The sequence below is a fragment of the Parasteatoda tepidariorum genome, chromosome 6, assembly GCF_043381705.1.
Source record: "Parasteatoda tepidariorum isolate YZ-2023 chromosome 6, CAS_Ptep_4.0, whole genome shotgun sequence".
In the NCBI taxonomy this organism is placed as follows: domain Eukaryota; kingdom Metazoa; phylum Arthropoda; class Arachnida; order Araneae; family Theridiidae; genus Parasteatoda; species Parasteatoda tepidariorum.
This window is the reverse complement of record NC_092209.1, coordinates 6365693-6378638: the sequence shown is the minus strand read 5'-3', so window position 1 is coordinate 6378638 and position 12946 is coordinate 6365693. Positions and strand designations below refer to the sequence as shown.

Genomic DNA, 12946 nt, shown 5'->3' with positions numbered 1-12946 from the left:
CTGTTTGCAATTTCAAATTAATATTGAAATGCACAGGTTTAGAATTTTCTACAGTGAAAAGTTTTCGGAACTTCAGTGTTCAAAAAAGTATACAAAAGCTAGACGTTAAGAACGTATCCAATGAGCGAGCATCGGATTGCGAAGCAATCCGAAATGAACTGCGAAAGCAGTTCCGGGGGTTGGCGAGCACCAGCGAGCAGGGGGCGAAGCCTCCTAGTTTCATTAAAATTTTTCATTTCATTTTGAAATGTGACAAATGAGTCCCATCTTATTATCTCATCTATTAGTACTCTCGTCTTATTTAAAATCTTATTAAATCAATAATAAAATGTAAAGCTATGACATTTACTACCATTCTAAAAATTCAAACAAAACTGTTCTGATAAATTGGATCAAGTCAGCAGGTATAGCATAAATCTGAATTCCCTACATATTTGCAACACAAGTAATGGAGAGAGAAAAAACTTATTTTAGCTGAGCATGTTTTTAATATTAACTTTTGATTCAACAAAATACAATCAAGACTTTTTCTTTTAATTTCAGAAATGTTTTTCTTCGTTTCTTTTGGTTTGTTTTATAACATACATACTCCATCTTCATAAAAACAAATTTCAAGAACACAAATTTATCAATGCTATATAAAAACACTTGGTATTCTGAAAATAGGAAAAAAAATCAGTTTTTACTACACTACGCTTTTTAAAGATAAAATAAAATTATTACGGAAAAGTTTTAGAGTTAAATTATTAACCAATAAATCACAAAAGTACTCAAAGTAAGAAATATTCTAAGCAAGTGGAAAAACTGAAAAAATAGGAAGAAATTAAAAAACTTAGTGACATCAAGTTTTTAATTTCATAAAATGTTATAAGACAATTATGACACTGACAATTTGATTTTAAAAAAAAATTACTTTCAAAGCTTCAATTTCTTCCACCAAACGTTGATATTCTTCGCGTCGTTCACGGAGCTCTTGCAAGATAGGCTCTAGATCAGACACAAGAGGTGTGACCGTAGGGGTGGAAGAATGTTCAGGAGGCGACCTTTGGAGTAGAGGCTGATGTCTAGGGCTTGGGACGACACCAGCACCAGCTAAATGGCCAGAGCCTGAGGTGAAACTGGAGCTCTCGTCATCTGATCCATATTTGATACTACAATAACAAAATTAAGCAGTGTTTAAAATTTCTTTAGAAAAAACACTAAAATGCCACAAGGCTTATAAATTCGAGTGAGTGTACAATTCTAAATAACAAGAACTTAACTAGAATATACAACAATCATAGCTGCCAACATGTATAAGAAAAAAATCCAGTAGATATAACCATGTAATTTTATAATGTACTAATATTATACATATAGGGTGTTTTAGGAGTTTTTATAGTCATCAAAATAGAAAAATTGCAATTTTTTCCAGTCATAATTGACATTAAATGAACTTGATAGTATAGATACCAATTTTTTATTTTTATAAATGAGGCTCACCTCTTTATGTATTAGTAATACTTATTTAAATATTCAAGAAAGCAGCAATCTGTGCAAAAATTCTATTGTGATAGGGAATTTTTTAGGAAACTTACTCAATTTTAGGGAATTTTCAAAAATGTACAAAAACCAGGAGAATTTTTATTAAACCAGTAGACCAGGAGAAACTGGCAAAATACAGTCCTTCCTTCCTCACTGGCTCGACAGCCCAGGATGGGCCTTAGCCTTCTCCAGTAGTTTTTTCCAAGCTGTCCTTCTTTTGGCAATGGACTTCCAATTCTTTATTTTTAATATAGATAAATCTTTCTCCAGGGTATCTAGCCATCTGTGATTTGGCCTGCCTCTTCTACGTGTTCCTGTCGGCCGGGCATCAAAAATCTTTTTCACAATACGGTCTTCTTCCATTCTTACTAAGTGGCCTGCCCATTTTATCTTTTGGACCTTAATGAATCTTATGATGTACAAAATACATGATGGCAAAATACAGTAGTCTACTGAAAAATCCAGTAGAGTCAGCAGCTATGAACAACATATACAACTTAAATAATATTGTAGAAAATTATTTTCAACTGCTTAAAGATGTTTTTAAAAAATTCAATTTGTTTAAATCAATGACTTTTCTAAAATATAATTAAAGTTTTTATAAATCAATGAATTTTTCTTTAAAATCAAGTGATTTAAATTGTGATTTAAATTATGTTTAGAATAAGATTTTTTTTAAAATATTGTATACCTGCAATGCGTAAAAGTTGCACTACCATGAATATTTCGTTGTTGAGAATCAGGCCCTTCTTGGGGAATTTCTGAAGTGAGAAAAAACAGGAACATATAGTTTGGGTAAACACATTTGAATAACATGAAAGTGAGTGAAGAACAAAGTTAAATACAAACAGCTTATTACAGAAAAGCGATTCATTATACAATTATTATTTTTTTTAAACTTTTAATTTGAAATTTTACTTTATCATCCAAATTTATAAATACAGTAGACTGTTGAAGCCACAAAGTTAAACGAATGTTAAAAAAATTTCGGGAAAGAGAGTTTTCGAGAAAACAAGTTCAGAACTAAATATGTTCTGAAAAGTAGAAAAATATGTTCTAAAATATTACTCTAAAAAGTAGAGCCATAAAACATAAAAATAACTACTATTAAATATGCATGAAATGATAGTTGACTGTAAGTCTAAATACAACAATGATAATTTTATTTTTAAAAGTAAGACAAAAACTATTATGCATTAAACAGAAAAGAATGGTTTACAATAAACTTACATCGTGATTTTTCAGCAAAAATTCAATTTCTATTTCAAAAAAGATTCGACATAAAAAATCAAATTAGCATTAGGTGGATATAAAATGCCAAGGAGAAAACTATTTTTTCGTCATAACAAGTTTTTCAAGATATCGAAGTTCGCGATATTGAGTGTGTACTGTAACTTTAAAAGTCTACTTTATTTAAGGTTTAGTTTGTAGGTTTTGAATGTAATCCCAATGCACTAGCAAAAATACTTAAAATATTAATGATTAAGAGCATATGCAAGATTTTCTTCCAAGTCTTTTAAAATGCAATTCTGTTGTAACTTACCATTACCTCACAGTATTTACATGAAACTCATATGTAATAATGCCTTTTTCAAAAAAAGCCTTACAATTAAGTAACCAAACGGTTTAAAGTAGTCCAATTCTTGGGCTGCAGAATTCTTTAAAATAATAAGTTTAGGGTCTAATATTTTCTTATGATGTCTAGAATGCTGTGTTTAAAACAACAAAAAATGTAATATGTAAATATAACAAGATAATAACACTAAAGCCTATTCATAAACAAAAAAATATGAAAATACAGCTCCACTAATACTAAATATTAAAAGAAAAAATAATAAACTTCAATGAGTAGATACTTGAAAGACATAAAAAAAAATCCTAATCAAACCTTTCTTAAAACAGTTTAAACAGAAATGGTCATAAAGCTTATCAAGTAAAAGGAATGATAGTTAAAAATCAATTAATAGAAAGACAGTGAAAATTTCAGGAAAAACCACCTCTATACGGCAAGCGACCACTTTTGGGAGGCCCTGAATTTTTCCCTTAGACCGTGTTGAAGAAAACCTTTAGGAAAGATAATTAAAATCTCTCACAGTCACAGGGCAAATATCTGGCGGAAAAGGTTCAAATAAGGAAACACAAAAAAAATCAAAACAAAATAAATAAGTAGATAAGTAGATCAAAATATTTGCATAAGGCTCTTATTTAGAGAGCTCCTTTTGATGATACAACCTCATGCTGCAGTCAGTGTGCACTAAGGACGATGCTATTAATGAATTAATTTTAGAGTTGAAAGTTAAATTAGAAAAGGAAAGTTATTTTTAGAAAAAACAAGCATCTCAAACAAACAAACCTCTTCTCATCTTTTAAAAGCTAATTAATTTTAATGATATAAAATCAAATGCAAACTTAAACAAAAAAACATAATTTTTTTATTTGAAATAGTTTTATCATTCATAATTTGTAAATTTGATTTTACGCATAATTATATCTGTCAGGATCATTTTTATAGACATTACACTTCATCCTCTATCCGTCTTTACAAGACGCCAACAGAAGAGGCATTTCCACCCCAAGAAAATGACACTTACTAAAATTAAAACCATTTGAGAAAAATCATGAACCTTCGCTTACTATTTTGAAGTCAACGGAGGTAACCTCTAAAAATGACCAACATCCATCAACTACCATTTTACTGGGGAATGAAGAGTGGTCGCTTCCGAGAGGTTTCACTGTTTTATTTGAGGATTGAGAACTTAACGAATGACTTACTTTCTAAGGAACTAATATTGTCAGCACTTCCAAATCGGTTTTTAATCAAATGGGCAAACTCTCTAGGCTTAGACATGACAGTTCTAAGTTAAAATAAAATAATCAACAATTTATAGCATCAAATATTTAAATAAATGTAATATAAGAAAGTGAAAAAACTTACTCTGCAGCACTATGTGTAGCTTGAGTCAAACCTGATAGTCCACCCTTAATATTTCCAACAACTCCTCTACAAGAGTTTTAAATTTTATTTTAGTGATTGAAGAAATGTATCTTAATCATATACAAAATTGGTTTTCAATGTCATAAATTTTAAAAACATATTTAGATTGTACAAAGCTGTACTTTGTTTATTCATTTATTGCCGGAATAAAATAAAATTAATCTAAATAAATAGTTACACAAACTCAATTAAAATTAAACAACCATAAAGAGGGGGGAAATTTAAATATATTTTTTCTATTTATGTTATTATTTAATTCCAATTATTTATATTATATACCATTAATTTTCAAATTATGTACTAATTTAATTAGTTATTTGGTTTAGAATTGCTCTCATAATGTTTAAACAAACTAAAAGTAGAAAAAAATGATATAATTCAAGAAATATTTTATTAATGAAAAATCTACTTATACTATTCTTTAATTCAAATTATTAGAATTATACAATGAAAATAACCCCATAAACTTATATTTTCAAAATATACACTAAATTGATTCGTTATTCGAATTTATGTGATGATACTTAAGACAAACTAAAGATTGAAGAAAAATCAAACACATATGCTCAAGATAAAATAAAAATGTCAATGGTGCTTTAAACTACGCCTGATGAAAAAATAAATAAATAAAATTTAAAAACGTAAGATATAATAGCTAAAACAAATGGGGTCACAGTAACCTATATTTATATGACAAGTAAATATAATAATTGGCTTTAAAGGAATTGTCAACTAATCGTAACTTTTTGTCGAAAATGTACCCCATGTGAATCCTTATTATAATTTTGTTTAATTAATATGGAATTATTATGAATATTCTACAATATTCTAAAAATTAGTTCATTTCACACTGATTCCTTATGTTTTTTTCTTTATCTTAGAAACAAATCTTACCATGTTAACCATATTTGGAGAAATGCCTTAAATTAATAATATAAACGTTTTTGACAAAAAAAGTGGTGGTAACTAAGCTAGTAAAGACATACTAGTAATATAAGCCACTTTTGTCGAAAATTAGCTCTACATGAGTTTTATTGTCTTTTGTCAGATAAATATGGCATGATGAATATTTAATAATATTCTAAAAATTATTTTACTTTAAAACTAATTTCTTAAACTTCTCTTCATTTTAGAAATAAACTTATAATGTTTATCATATTTCGAGAATTTATTTACATTAATAATAAAAATAGTTTTTGAAAAAGTGGCCATAGGTTCTTGTATAAGTGGTGACTGTTAAAAATATAACAAAATTATCTAATTTTGCCCTATACTTAGTAATCTTTTTCACTTAAGAATGCATAATTACATTTGGAAAAGAATGCTTATTTTTCTTTTCACTGATGCAGTTAATTGAAATATAAAATAATTCATAGTAGGATATTGTTCAGATACAGCATATTTCTTCTTTTCATTTTTAGAATTACTTCAGCTGCATAGAAAAGTAAGTTTAAACACATTATTAACTTGACTACAATTTTGTAATATTAAAAGTTGATACCATTTTTCAATCAATGTTTCCTTTAAGCAGAAACAAAATAAGCATACATTATAAACACACTAAAAACTTATTAACATCATGCGTATCACTTTGCACAAAAATAATATAGTTATCTTACCCAGAAAATCCAGTAATGCCTTCTTTAATATTTACTCCTACATCTCTGAAAGAGATTAAGTATTTTTAGACAGACATTAATTTTTCTTTCAATTTTTAAAACAACTAGTCCAATAATTTAGAAAAAATTCTTAGTTTATTTGTTATTGACAAAATTCACAAAAATTTTCTACAATTAAAAATTAAGAAAAATTAGTCATTGGTTTGAAAGACCAATAACTAAAAGGTAGAAGTAGCCCGTAAACATTTTCATAGGTCCGTTTGCAAGTGCCCTTAGTTTTTAAAAAAAGTTAATAAAATGAATTCAAATATAAAATTATAGCTAAATTAAATATGTAATGCTCATAATTCTGGTGAGATATGCTATTTTGTAACAAAAAAATACCTAGTTTTATTACAGGTGTAGGGGAAAATTTCAGTGCCTCAGATAATCATATCTCTGTTAATTTGAACCTTGCTAATTATATAACTTGAACCAAGTTTTAAGTTGTAAAAGGATGGGCAAAATAAAAGCTGGAATAATTAAGAATAGTTGAGGTATTAAGAATTTGTAATTGTGCTTCGAAAATATTCCCTTATGAAAATAAATTATTTAGATTTGAACAATAGATGAACAGTGAGCAAGAAANAAGACAAACTTAGAGTTTCTCAGAATAAATATACCTCTTTTTCAACAATTTGCATTTCTGAAGCTCAAAATAGAGAAGATAGCCAAAATCTGGAAAATATGGTCCAAATAGTTCGGTCAGGAGAGCAGTCTAAAGTTCTCCAGACCAAACTATTAAAAAAAAAAAATTCTCAGATTGCAACAAGCCCCCCCCCCCTGTTTTAAAGGGTAAGTAATCTCTCTTTTTTTTTTTTCTCTCTGCCCACTGTTCATATTTAATGAAATTATGGAACTATTCAATTACATTAAAAAAGTTCTTTAATAAATTCTAGTAGTAAGTACAAATAATTACATCCCTTTTAATTAATTTTCTCTTTTTAAAATTTGAAATTCTGTTTATCATTATCTTGCGGCAAATACATCGAATCAAACGCATTTCATTTAATAATTTTTTAATATGAAATTATCATTACATGAAAATTTCAAATTTCTACATTATTTTTAAAATTCATATAAATATATATTTTTAATACAATGTTATTCCAACCTACGAATCTCAAAACCGTGCTTATTTGGATCAACACTCACATTCAGATGACACTAGTTTCACAATTATTCTGTGGAATTTTTTCATTGCTACAGATTTCCTCATGACTTTTAAAATTTCTATGTTTTAAAACTGTAAAACTACAAAACGTGCAGTCTGAAATTTGAGGAATTTGCTGTATTGCAAAGATAAGGAAAATTAGGACTACTTCTCAAATGATTGTTTGGGAAAAAAATATTGCTCAAGATCAATTCCCAGGCTGATTTTTTTTTTATCAAATATTAAGATATAAGGAAAAAGTCAAGCCATAATTGAAAAAAAGGTCTAGTCGAAATTTACTGATTGACAATGGAGCGATCATATTTTACAAGCCCTGTTTATAACAGAAACTCTTTACTCATCTTTCAATAAAAATCGAAAAATTAGCTTCTGAATTTGCCCAACACACAAACATTTCTATAAAGCAATTTAAAACCTAAAGACATTACATGAAGAAAATTTAAAAAAAAAATTCCATGGTTCGTCTGATAGCAATTTCTGAACATCATTATGAAAAAATATTAAGAAAAAAAAAAACAATAGGTATAACATCAAATTATCACAAATGGATTTAAAAAAATTACTTCAAGCCTTGGCCTACATCTCTCAGCACTTCTCTTGGTTGCCAATGGCTACTACTCAGTCCATGAGTTTCCAAGTCTCGTATTCTCTTATTGTAAGTTTCTAATTTCTTTTGAAGTTGGGCAATAGCTTGAGCTGCTTTTAAGTTTTTCTTTTCAAATACATTTTTAATTCTTTGCAACTGTTGTTTGTCAGCACTTGCAGCAAGTTTCAGGTATTCATTAACGTTTTCTATAAAACAAAGTAGAAAAAAGTAAATAATGAAGTTTTTAATTATACATAATACAAATGCAATGATTCAGCATTGTTTTATAGTAATGAATTTCCTTAAAATTAGAGTGTGCTAAATACTGGTACCATTTTTAGACCAATAACATTCCTTTATTTCTCAATAGCTTTCTTCTTGATAGCGTTTTCAAATTTTTAGTCCCTAAGGTCTTTTTCGATCAGTCAATTCATTATGGATTTGGCCTAACTTTTCCTTATGTAGCTAATGGTTGAGCAGTTAAGACTATTTTTGTGGTGTGGTCTTCGTTTATTCTAACAATGTAGCCAGCCCATTTGAAAATTGGCCATTGTTGTTTGCTGAAAGACCAATTACTTTACTTCTTCCCAAAATAATGACCAGAACAGCAAACAATACCTGTTCTATTACTTGATTAAAAACTTTATTCACTTCAAAAAAACGCCTACAGGTTTCAGGCTCTCAAAAACAGGCACACATTTTCAAGACATCACCAGATGTGAAAGAGAAGAAATAAAAGTGATTTGAAATATAAAATTTAAAGTTGACACTCATTCACACCTAGCAAGTCTTAAAAATGGGCACCTGTTTTTTAGCGCTTAAAACAAAAACTGCTTTTTTTTTTTTTTTTTTAAATTTGTATGTTTTTGAAGCAAATGAAGTTTTTAATAAGTAATATCTTACGTCTAGAGTTTCTTCCCCCCATTTACTTAATAACTGTTTCATTAACAAGCTCTAATTGCATTTTTAAAATTGTTTTAAAACAATAAAATGTTTACCATACTCGCAGCAAATCTAAACTAATATGCTGCAATTACTATTTGCATCAGTATCATAACCATCTACTTTTAAAAGAATAAAAGTATCATTCAGTAGTTCTTAGGCAAGTCTTGAAAAGTACCAAGAGTTTTATAAACAAAAAATAACTAATGATAAAGTTTTAAACTAAAAAAATGAAACATTATACTCTTGAATGTATATTAATAGCCAGTGTGACTGGGTCGCAGTTAACAAATTCATTAAAAAAATTTCTCTCTTGAGACTCGTACTGTAGCACCTCGACAAAGCATCACAGAGATTATATGAGTTTGTTACATATCTTCTATATGGCAACATATTACAAAATTTATAAATGTGATCTTAAAAATAAAGCTAAATATGGAATTTTGATTGACATTGATCTAATATTTGAAATTAGATATCAGTAAAAAATATAGTTAGATATTTATTTTTTATAGTGATTACATTTTTCAAAATAAAATTTCAGTTATTTCAAGAACTAAAGATATTAAACACATTTTAAAGTAAATTCCAGATGTGCTGATCAAATTCACTTTAGAATATCTGAAATCTAAACCATGATTTTAGAAATAAAAACATAAATAAACAAACGCATAAATAAACAAACTAATCAATGAACAGTATAGCAGCATTAAACAAAGGAGCAATTCCTATTGAAGTTAATAGAAATATAAAATTAATGTTATTAAATATGAAGAATTCTATATCTGGAAATAAGAAAAAAGATATGCATAACATAAGTTTCACTCAAAGTAATTAAAAATAAAAAAAGATTTCTACCATCTCGTGCGGTTTGACCTTCTTTAATAAGTTCTTTAGTACGGGCAATTTTTTGGTAAGTTTGTTCAATTGCTGCTCTTGTTCTTTGAAAGTCTGGGGTAGAGCCTCCTTCTTCAGGGAAGAAATTTTGACTAGTTGAAGAGTCTTGTGCATTAGTGCTTGGACGATTGAAAGAAATTTCCTGCAAAATAAATTAAAATATTTTAAATAATGCAAATAATTAAAAATTTTGCATACCTACTTTTAAACTGGAAACATAAAAATATTATACTTTGACTATTTTACACACTACAACTACATTGTTAATTTTATGGAATTTGTAAATATATTTCAGGAAAATTAAAAGACTAATATCACTGTAAATTTGACTTTTTTTAAAATAAGATTTAAAGACAAATTTAAAATATTTTCAGATGATTGAAATTTCCAGTTTAAAAAAAAAATTAATACGAAAACATCAAAATAAAACTTTAAAAAAAATAAAATATAAAAGAATATATAATTAGGATTCATTATGAATTATACTTATGACTATAATAAATGGCAACTTTCTTCTACTAAGAAAAGATATTTTCCAAAGAGAAACACCAAATATTAAAACAATGTTTTAAACAGTTTAGAAATGCAATCAAGTTTATAAGTAGGACTAATTTCCAAACTATTTACTATAAGTTTTTTTAAATCTGTGTACTCTTATACGGAATTTGAAAAAGATATAATAAATTTCTTATGAACTTAATATAACTTAGTCCTTCTATATTTTATGGAAACGATAATAGTAAAATCTTGTTATTATAAACTAAAATCTCTCCTTATAAAATAAATATCATAATAAAATTTTATTAAATTAACATACCACATACTAAACATTATACATAATACAAATCACATTTTTAGGGTTCTCACCAGCAATGAAAATTTAGTGGTCCAACAGGACAACCTAGGTATTCATTTAGTGATCCAAAACCCAATAGGGAAGACAAACTTAGAAAAAATAATCAAACTTTTACACAATTCATACTATGGTACACAACAAAAATTATAATTGTCATCTATAACACCCGAAAACTAATAAGGTTCATAGCCCTGTAATGATTCAAGATTATTGATTAAATTAAGTGTAAAAAAGTTTAATTAATCTTATTAAATAGATTCAACGAGATGAAATTGCTGAGACCAAACAAGTAAATAAATAGGAAAACAAAGATAGTAAGAGTTAATAAAATATTATATTAAAATAATTATCAAACAATTATAAAATTTTAAATTAAGTCAATTCTAGAACAGTAAACTACATTATTTCAATGATTAAAAGTTATACTGCCAGTACATGAATGCAAAGCACAGCATGACAAGTAAATTTCAAAATTAAAGTTTAGAATTTTCTTCAACCAAACACTTTCTGTTATTTCATTTATATGCCACACATTTCAATTTCATACCACGCATAGAACAATAAAATAAGTACAATAATTTTTTTAAATGAATACCAATTATGCAAAAAAAAAACTATTTTTACCGCTATTTTATAAATTCCAAACATATTTTAAGATGGCTAATTTGTTGTCCATGCATATGAAACAACATTTGTAGAACATTTGGCGACACTTGTCGCCATACTGGTATGAACCCAACAGATTTTTAAGTCACAATTACAGATTTAAAATCAAATATACAGTTAAGCAAGAATACTCAAACTGATCTTTAAATAATCTGACATAGCTGCAAATTTAAAGTTCTGTGCAAAATGAGAATAAATAAGAAAATAGTTATTTTTTAAAAAGCCGAAATGAAAAAATATTAAATTCCTGGTACTTTATTAAATTTAAACTATTCTTATAATGAATGGTAACTGTGTAAAGCTATGCACAGATAACGTTAGGATTAATATGCGCTGTAAGATTTCCGACTGATTTTTATGCCTAAGTTTGAAGGAAAAAAACACTCCATCCAATATTATTATACTTGTAGTGTTTTCAATATAGCATGTTCTTTCAATTTAACTTTCAATGAAACAAACAACAAATGCATTCTGAAGACTCTGCATGCTTGCTATGATGCTACCCAAAAAATAACTAATGATGCTATCACGGTTTGTTGATTTAAATCACAATTTAAATCATGATTTAAATCAACTGATTTTTTTTTTAAAAATCATTGATTTAAATCAACTGATTTTTTTAAATATATATATTAATTTTAAAAGTTAAAAAACAGTGTATTAAATTATTGATACTTTTATTATTTTCATTCTTTAGTTTCAAAATTTATTATAAATAAATTGTTGTGTTAATTAATTTTAGTTAACAAAATTACTTTCTTTCTTGGTGTGTGCTAAATTCCAAAACATTTGAAATAACATTTTTAAAAATCTTTTGATTCTTGAGGTTGAAAGTACAGATTAAAGTACACATTTAATGCTCTCTTAATATAGACTTGCATAGCTGTAGAAAGTAATTACTAATCATGAATTTTTTTTCAAAAAAAAAAAAGAAAAAAGAATGCAAATAGTGTTAATTAAAATTATACCTTTTGATTGAAAAAACATGGAATTAAAATCTGTATTATATTTTATTGGGGGAAAATGTATATTTCTAAAGCTTGAGGTTATTTTAAAAAAGAAATTACCCTAACATGGTAATTATGCCATAAATAGAAAAGGCTAATGAATTCAGATATTTTTTTCATGATATAGTGTCATTCATCCCTTTCAAAGTCTATTTGAGGCAGAAGAGTTATTAACTGGTATTTTTTTCCCCTCATAATATGTTTACTGTATCTCTGACATTGTCAGATTTTCTATAAAGAAATTTTGTAAAAAAAAATATTCCAATGAGTACATAGATTTTTTAAAAATTCTTTTTAGCTCATCTATTTTGATATAGGATTANTTATTTATTTTTTGATGAGCGACTACATTTATAAACACAATCTGTTACATTTATTTTGTCATATTAAAAATCAAGAAAAAAAAAATCATAATTTTAAATTAAAATTATGTTTTGTTAATTGAAACTTTACTTTCATAGTTAAAGAGTCTGTCCAAGCCAAAATTTGCTACCGCTTAGCGGTACCTTCACAAATTCAACTTTAGGATTAACGGTAGTTTCACAAAATACTTTTTCCTAAAATGCTTTTTTTGTGTCCCGTAAGAAACGATAAATGCATATTTTCGTGTTGATTTTTTAATATTATTATTAATTTTCACA

At 27.0% G+C, this 12946-nt stretch overlaps 2 protein-coding genes across 8 annotated transcripts in view; one reads left to right on the top strand and one right to left on the bottom strand.

Moving 5' to 3' along the window:
* The window catches only part of LOC107439260 (coiled-coil domain-containing protein 92), an 879443-nt gene that overhangs the window by 194403 nt on the left and 672094 nt on the right, over nt 1-12946 (top strand). The gene's annotated exons all lie outside the window — the stretch shown is intronic.
* LOC107447912 (transmembrane and coiled-coil domains protein 2) overlaps nt 1-12946 on the bottom strand; it is a 28302-nt gene that overhangs the window by 12892 nt on the left and 2464 nt on the right. For all 3 annotated transcript variants that reach the window (XM_016062960.3, XM_071181951.1, XM_043052411.2), the window contains 7 exons: nt 9738-9918; nt 7915-8143; nt 6139-6183; nt 4460-4525; nt 4297-4379; nt 2216-2285; nt 914-1151 (listed from right to left, as the gene is read on the bottom strand). In XM_016062960.3, coding sequence (XP_015918446.2) covers nt 914-1151; nt 2216-2285; nt 4297-4379; nt 4460-4525; nt 6139-6183; nt 7915-8143; nt 9738-9918 — 912 coding nt within the window. The remainder of the gene's footprint in view (nt 1-913; nt 1152-2215; nt 2286-4296; nt 4380-4459; nt 4526-6138; nt 6184-7914; nt 8144-9737; nt 9919-12946) is intronic.